General features: G+C 37.5%; 1 protein-coding gene across 1 annotated transcript in view; it reads right to left on the bottom strand.

Moving 5' to 3' along the window:
* LOC106879538 (electroneutral sodium bicarbonate exchanger 1) overlaps positions 1–9022 on the bottom strand; it is a 161385-nt gene that overhangs the window by 17081 nt on the left and 135282 nt on the right. Inside the window, exons 12-13 of the mRNA XM_052967632.1 lie at positions 2613–2726; positions 1274–1438 (exon numbers count right to left, since the gene is read on the bottom strand). Coding sequence (XP_052823592.1) covers positions 1274–1438; positions 2613–2726 — 279 coding nt within the window. The remainder of the gene's footprint in view (positions 1–1273; positions 1439–2612; positions 2727–9022) is intronic.

Genomic DNA, 9022 nt, shown 5'->3' with positions numbered 1-9022 from the left:
TCTTGTGCGGGTGGCACATGAGATGCACCATTTTGAGCGTGGCCGTTGCCAGTACCGCCTGACTGGCTCCTGTAGGATTTTCGAGCGAGATCGTTGCCAGTGCCCCTGGACTGGCTTGTGCGGGTGGCACATAAAAGACACCATTTCGAGCGTGGCCGTTTTCGTGCGGGTGACACGTAAAAGCACCCACTACACTCTCTGAGTGGTTGGCGTTAGGAAGGGCATCCAGCTGTAGAAACTCTGCCAAATCAGACTGGAGCCTGGTGTTGCCATCCGGTTTCACCAGTCCTCAGTCAAATCGTCCAACCCATGCTAGCATGGAAAGCGGACGTTAAACGATGATGATGATGATGATGATACATGCATGATACGTACATACATATGTATGTATGTATACACACACACACACATTTATTTATCAGCTGATTTAAAATATTTATAGACTAATTTAATGAATAAATTCTGATATTCTGATCAGTTAGGTTATTTTTGTTTTACCTTTGTTTTTCCATGTACATATGGACTACATGAATACAAATGACCGAAGTGTTATTTATAGTTTGATACCGTTCCTATCACTACAAATTGTCTAGATTACAAGCAAGGAATTTTTCATTCTACTTGGTATTAATCAAAAGTACAAAGTGGATAGTTTGTTGACAGGGAATTGTTTAAACAATACTATTTGTTGCTCATCACTTTTATCAGGTGAAATGCAGAATTGAAGCTGCTGGATAATTTACCTACTGTTTGCAGCTGCTGGATGATTTTTACCTACTGATAATATATTTCAATTTTATAAGACAATACATCTATAAGAGACGCTTTCTTGAGACAAGTAGCACATTTCATAAGGCTTTCGATGATTATCTGCCTTAAGTATGATACACAGACACATGTTTTGAACTAATACTGTTTCTGCTTCTTATAACATACATACACACATACAAACACACATGTATGTTTGTGTGTGTATGTATGTATGTATGTATGTATGTATGTATGTATGTATGTATGTATGTATAATGTATAAAACATATTATTTTGAAAATGGGAATATAATTTTTGTGTAAAATAATGATTAAATTTTATTAAAATACACTTTATCATGCAGAACCCTTTAATTTTTTTTCTTTTAGAGAACCCTGAAATTCCTTGAAAGCCGTTTTGAGAAGCATCGTCTTTTAGTATCAGAACTAGACTTCTACCATTAAAACACTCAAAACATTTATCCAAGCTAAATATTTTTTTCTAAAATACTATCATTTCTTACCAATAATTTATTCTCCTTCCTGTTAACAATCACAGCTGTAATCTGTTGGTCCATGAAAATAAGGATGACTGCCAACAAGGCTGGTATACAACATGCTAAAATCATCCACCAGGGATTCTTATCACTAATAGGATTGATGAACCAGTCACGGTCAGATCGTGTTGGCTGTTGAATAAAGAGAAATACATACAATATTACAATAATAGACAAGAGCCACAATTCGAGAATACATGCAAAATTATTTTAGTTTTATTTTTAAAGGAATATTTTACAAACTTTATTTTTTACTTTATTCATTTCAAACTATTCTTTTGCCAGGGTAGCACCTTGAAAGAGTTTTTCTTAGTGTAGTATATCAATTTTAGTACTTTGTCTCCTACATTTTTTTTTCTTCAAGTATTTTCTATTTATTGAATGGCTACCTCAACGTAGAAGCTATGTGCCAAAAGTATTTCACAACAGTTTCAAATACAGATGTATATTTGTGATGCAAATGTTAAAATCCCATGGTTGCAACTCAGTTATTCAACAAATTTTCATTTCAGCTTTATTAAAATCAATCATTGTAAAATTTGTATTTGATATTGATCTGGTAATGGATCACATGGTCCCACCTTATAAAATAGAGTACATCTTTCTAATGGAAGGTGAAAAGTTATCAATGTCAAGCAATATAGGTATTCTTTGACAGGCAGCAGTCATTGAACTATGAACATGTTAGGGCACTGCTCTCATGGATTTTTGTCAATTATATCAAAGGCATTAGATTGTAACTAAATGCAAGAAACTGATTTTGTTTGGAGCATCAATTTTACTTTTTAAGTGAGCTTTTTCATAGTTTCTGTTTACCAAATTTCACTAACAAAGCTAAATAATAATAAATAGGGCTGTGGAGTCGATACAAAAAAACTTTGACTCCGACTCTTGTTTGTGTAATTAAGTGATTGTGGTGCAAAAGAAAACCTAACAATCATTATTGTCAGGAACATGACACAAGAGTGTCTCATTCCTCAGCTCATGCATGTGCTTAGAATATGTAGTTAATGCAAAGAAAATTATACTTGTCGTTAGTTGTTGTTTCAGTGAATTCAGCCACGGGACTGATCAGAGTGAGTATGCTGAGCATAGTTGATTTTATTGACCACAGTATTCGACTGGTACTTAATTTATTCATTTCTGAAGTATGTGTATGAAAGAGCAAGGGAGAGGAGAACGAAAAGAAGAGAGAGAGAGAGAGAGAGAGAGAGGAAAATAGGGTATGTTTGTGTATGCATTTTCATGAAGTGAAATAATCACACTGTCTTTATTATCTGGTAATAACAACAATTCAAACACTTACCTTAAACTTTTTAGGTACCTCAAGCTTCGGAGTAGGGATACCAAGAAGCATGTCAATACCAACCATTATTATAATTGAAATTAGAACTGAAAAGTCGCTGAGATTTTGACGAACCTGGAAATGGAAAGATTTGAAATTGTCAAATTACATCCTCACCATCTCATTGCTATCTCTCTCTCTCTCTTCCCCTCTCTCACTTTCTCTCTCAAACAGAAAACAGTCTGAAAAATTAGAAAACTCTTAGAAGTGATATAATGAAGTTATAGAACCATACTGTAAATAAAAAATATATATATGTGTGTGTACATACATTCACATGTTATACTTTTACTCTATAACTTTATTCTTTCTCTGGACATTAACCTAATAATATTGGTTTCAAATTTTGACACAAGGTCAGCAATTACGGGAAGGGGTAAGTCAATTACATTGATCCTGAAAGGATGAAAGGCAAAGCTGACCTCAACAGAATTTGAACTCAGAATGTAAAGATAGATGAAATACTGCTAAGCATTTTGCCCAGCATGCTAATGATTCTGCCAGCTCGCCACCCTCATCAACCTAATTAATCAGCCTTTTTTGTTTGGATTTGATGTTTTGTTTGTTTCTTTTCTTGTTATTAATTTGCTCTGCATATGAATAAATGTATGCATATCAACACTTGGATGCAAACAAAGCCACAGGTATTACATCAAAGTTTCCCTTCTTTCAGAGAGATGTCTAAACAAAGACCAGGAGTCTTTCACTTCCAGCTGTTGACTGAGTTGATCTGCTCTTAAACAGGTTTTGTTTTCTGCCCTGCAGGGGTATACATAAGTACCAAACAATGTGTAAAGTATTGAACATAAAACAGCTTGCTGGCAGAACAAAACTGTTCAAACAAAAGTGTATCAAGCATGAACATCTCCAGAGGGATGTTCTTAAAGGTCTTGATGGGAATTTGCCTGAATGAGTTGGCATACAGCCCAACTTAACATGTAGCGAGTGTGAGTCCGTCTGTCTAAATAAGGTAGGCTTTAGTCATCAGGAGTCACACACACAAGGAAGTTGTTAACAGTGAATTATATCGCTGTGACCTTTTTTGTTTGTGTTTGATATTTTGTTTCTTTTTTTTTTATTCATTTGCTCTGTATATGGATGAATGTATGTCAATACTGTTGGATGCAAACAAAGTTACAAGTATTACCTCATAGTTTCCCTTCTTCCAGAGAGACGTCTAAACAAAAACTAGGGGTCTCTCACTTCCAGCTGTTGACTACTGAGTTCATCTGCTCTTAAACGGGTTTTGTTTCCTGCCCTGTCATCAGGAGTCATAAACACAAGGAAGTTGTTAACAATGAATTATATTGCTGCTCTATTTCCAGAGAATGTGGAAATGAATTATGTCAGGAGGCAAACTAAATATCATATGAAGGTTCACCAAAACAACATTGTAACATCTATTACAAGAGGAGCTCATCATTGTCACGTAGGTGTACAAAAGATTGTAAGTCTTCAGTAGGAGTGAAAAGCCACATCCATGCTGGTCATGTTTAAGAAGAAGTCAAGCAATAGCATTACTTAGAATCAAGTTGCAGCCACATTTGTGTGGTGGTGGTGGTGGTGGTGGTGGTGTGTGTGTGTGCAGAAGTGCATGCTTGAAGAATGGTTAGAGTTAATAGAATTATGTACTGGAAGAAAAAATAAAAGTTTCTCTGATAGTATTTGAATTAACGACAAAGGAGGAAATCAAATACTTTTTAGAGATTAATCTTTATAATCAACTCATAAGACACTACTGTGTGGGAAAATGAATTTATAATTTTAGCAAATGGCTAAAAAATTGTGAAAGAGGACCATAATCAATAAAATCAACTGCAATTTATGATGAATTAAAGTATGAATCTTGTACTTAATATTTGCCAAGAGCGTCCTTGATGTAAATAGAATTCATCATCATCCTTTTAATGTCCACTTTTCCATGCCTGTATGAACTGGATGGAAATTATTGAGGCAAGTTTCTATGGCCAGATGCCCCTCCTGTTGCCAACCATCACCTGTTTCCAAATAAGGTAATATTTTCCCATGACCAGACATGTTTTCATAGAATTTTGAAAATGAATAATGTTGTTTGTATGACAGAGACACCCATTTACAGCTAGCATGCAATGTCAAGGCAGGGAGACACAAATGCACATACATATATGTGTGTGTGTATCTACACACACACATGTATATAGCATGGTCTTCTTTCAGTTTTTGTCCACCACATCTACTCACAAGGCCCGGTGCTATAGCAGAAGACACTTTGCCCAAGGTGCCATGTAGTGGGATTGAACTCAGAACCATGTGGTTGAGAACCAAACTTTTTACCACACAGCCGCGCCTCAGCTTATATAACAGTATTATAACAGAAAATAAATCAATTAATAATTTATAATTGATGAAATGATAATATTTGTTGAGTAGTCTCCCCTCCCTTAGACACCATTTAACGCATTCACTATTATATTCGCCACTCCTGTAGTAAATTAACAGCTGCCTAAATGAAGCATTAATTTCTATCCTGGTATAAAAACTACTTAACCCGGACTTGATGACACATTTGATACAAACCCAATGAGGAAGAAAGCAATTCATATGATCAATAAGTTCGTCCAATTTACTGTAGTGGCGCTAACGAGGCCAGGCACTCGACCTGCTAGAAATAGTAGCCAAATTTCTCACATGGCTGTTTAAGAAAAGGACACCTTAAATAATATAGTCCTAGATACTGTCTGGATGATCATGGCTTGAACATCTTTAGTTGCTGTTTTGGGGGATCCTTACACAAACTCCAGTATCTTTCTCACACTACATTTTCGTACACAATCCATTTTTCATCTCCAGTCATAAATCATTTCAAAAAAGGCATGATTTCATTCCATTTCAAAAGCATATCACAAACGGAATACCGATCCAAACAATTTTTTTCTGAGAGCTTGTGAGGGACCCATACATTATAGCAAGAAATGTATCCTAGCTTCACTAGGTGTTCATGAACCATACTTTTGGAAACTTCCAACTTCTCTGCAAGTTCTCTAATCATATTTGAGTTTTCTCCGATTTTTGCCTTCAAAACATCTTCATCCAATTTTGAAGGTCTTCTACTGTGACTGTCATCTTCCAAGCTAAATTCTCCAGCTTTAAATTTTGCAAACCACTTTTGAACAGTTGATTGACTAGCAACATCATCACCATAAACTTCACAAATGTTTTTGAAAGTCTTTGCGGTATTTTCTTCATTTTTAAGAAAGAAAAGCATTACAATGTGAACATGAAATTTATGTATTTCAAATGTCAATAAAGGGTAGCAAGAATGAAAGATAAATCTATTTTTAGTCAGGAACAAAGAAAAGATGCACTAACACTTCAAAGAACATCAAAGTTTTAACTGTGATACGTTTCAGGTGTGTTCAATGAAGTGTTAAAAGATTTAGCTTAAAAATGCTCAGAACTTTCCAGACAACCTAATATATATATCATCATCATCATCGTTTAACGTCCGCTTTCCATGCTAGCATGGGTTGGACGATATGACTGAGGACTGGTGAACCAGATGGCTACACCAGGCTCCAATATGATTTGGCAGAGTTTCTACAGCTGGATGCCCTTCCTAACGCCAACCGCTCCGAGACTGTAGTGGGTGCTTTTACATGCCACTGACACGAAGGCCAGTCAGGTGGTACTGGCAACGGTCACGCTCAAAATGGTGTATTTTACGTGCCACCTGCACAGGAGCCAGTCCAGCGGCACTGGTACGATCTCGCTCAAATGTCTTTACAAGTGCCAAGGAAGGCGACGCTGGGCACAGGTGCCATCACGATCCAAAATTAGGAAAAGGAGTCGATAAAGTCCAGGCTACATATGTTTCTTAGTTTACAGAGCTTCAGAAGTGGTAATTATCCAATGCTTGGCCTGATGAGTAGCTAAAAGGTAACCCCTCATTTGGATAATTATTACTTCTGAGGTTCTGCTAGCTATGAAACATATATAGCCTGTCTTGCAACACGAAATACCTCGAGTCTTTGGTCCTCACAGCGCAGAACATTGGCAAATCCGCAGAACATTGTAATCCTTATTATCTATCTATCTATCTATCTATCTATCTATATCTATATATATATATACACAAATTTTGGGTAAAACCTCCACTTTTACCCGCTCCCATTGATTGCACCTAGTATAGCACTAGCGTAGCAATAATTGGGTACCCTCCCAGCAGTATACTGGATAGATACTATCCCTTAGTGGGTTGTACCCCCAACCCCTAACTCTCTCACGTTATATATATATATATATATATCGCAGACTATATTCTCTAACGTATGTCTTTAAGGTTGTAGCATGAAATTTGAGAGAGATTTGGCTGCCATTTTTAGCATTGAACTCATCAGGCTTTCAGTCTGATGATCTGCTGTATCTGTTGCTCCACCAACTGAGAGAGAAGAGAGAAAAATATTGATTAATTGATTGTCTGCATATAGAGCTGGTTGGTACCATAAACTCTATAGCTGATGAATTACAGCTAACAACTTCTTAATTGATATGACAAATATTGGCAGCGAGATTCATCAATACTATAAAAACATGCCCTGTTTAGAGAGTGTTCTTAATTAAATCCATTAATGATTGGTGTAAACAACACCAGCCAAAATTTTTGTAAATACGTTCTGAGAGAAGATGAAATAAGTCTGAGGCCTTTCAGCTTACTAATTTCATTGCAGATATCTCATTAAAATCACACACACATACACATACACAGACAAATCCAATAGACTTCTGCACAGATAACAAACTCTAAATTTCACTCACAAAACTTTGACTTGAGGCTATGGTAAAAGACATTTGTGCAAAGTACTGGCTATCAGTTTGAGCTAAGAAGAATATGGTTTGAAGCAATCTTGTTAATCACAGTCATGATGTATACAATTGATGTATTAAAAGTTCAAAGTTTCACTTTAAGATCATCATCATCATCATCATCATTTAATGCCTGTTGTCCATGCTGGCATGGGTTGGATGGTTTGACCAGGATTGGTAAGCCGGAAGGCTGCGCCAGACTTCAGTCTGATTTGGCATGTTTTTCTACAGCTGGATGCCCTTCCTAATGCCAACCACTCTGAGAGTGTAATGGGTTCTTTTACATGCCACCAGTAAGGGTGCCATTTGCATGACACCAGTGCCTGCCATGACCGTGATTTTGCTTGGCTTGATGGATCTCCTTCTCAAGCATGACATAATGCCAAAGGTCTCAGTCATTGCCTCCATGAGGCCCAACACTCAAAAGGAACTCAACCACTTTGCTTCTGTGAGGCCCATTACTCAAAAGGAACACAGCCACTTTGCCTGCATGGGGCCCAACACTCAAAAAAGGCTCTTTATGTGCCACCAGCATGGATGCCAGTTACATGACACCAGCATCAGTCATGACTATGATTTCACTTGGCTTGAGGGGTCTTCTCAAGCACACCAAAGGTCTTGGTCACTAGTCATTGCCTCTGTGAGGTTCAAAGTTCAAAGATCATGCTTTACTCCTTCATCCCATGTCTTCCTGGGTCTACCTTTACCACAGGTTCCCTCCACAGTTAGAGATCGACACTTCTTTACACAGCTGTCCTCGTCCATACACATCACCTGACCAGACAAGATATCAAATAAATTACACCACCACTACCACAACCACCATCATCATTTTGATATTCACTTTTCCGTGCTTGCATGGGTTGGACAGTGTCTACTGAGGAAAAATTTTCTATGTCCTTTCTGTTGCGAACACATATCTATTTCCAAGTAAGGTTAATATTTCCCCATAACCTGATATATTTTCACAGAACATTGAAAATGAATGCCATTTATTTGCAACAGCAAGGCAATGTTAAAACAAGGAGACACAAACACAAATATACACACATATGCCACGGGCACAAGTGCCAGAAAGGCAACGCTGGGCATCCAGCTGTAGAAACTCTGCCAAATCAGATTGGAGCCTGGTGTTGCCATCTGGTTTTACCAGTCCTCAGTCAAATCGTCCAACCCATGCTAGCATGGAAAGCGGACGTTAAACAATGATGATGATGGTGGTTGGCGTTAGGAAGGGCATCCAGCTGTAGAAACTCTGCCAAATCAGACTGGAGCCTGGTGTTGCCATCCGGTTTCACCAGTCCTCAGTCAAATCGTCCAACCCATGCTAGCATGGAAAGCGGACGTTAAACGATGATGATGATATAAAGACTGTAAACAAACAGGTGCAATAAAGACTGTAAACAAACAGGAAACAACTTCTATCTCATTCCAGGGTGAAAAACTAGAGGTAGTCGATAGCTTCCGCTATCTGGGCGACCAAGTTAGTAGTGGGGGTGGGTGCGCTGAAAGTGTAGCTGCTAGAATAA

The sequence above is a fragment of the Octopus bimaculoides genome, chromosome 4 (assembly GCF_001194135.2).
Source record: "Octopus bimaculoides isolate UCB-OBI-ISO-001 chromosome 4, ASM119413v2, whole genome shotgun sequence".
NCBI lineage: Eukaryota > Metazoa > Mollusca > Cephalopoda > Octopoda > Octopodidae > Octopus > Octopus bimaculoides.
Note: the sequence above shows the minus strand (reverse complement) of the source record. Positions and strands in the feature narration are given on the sequence as shown.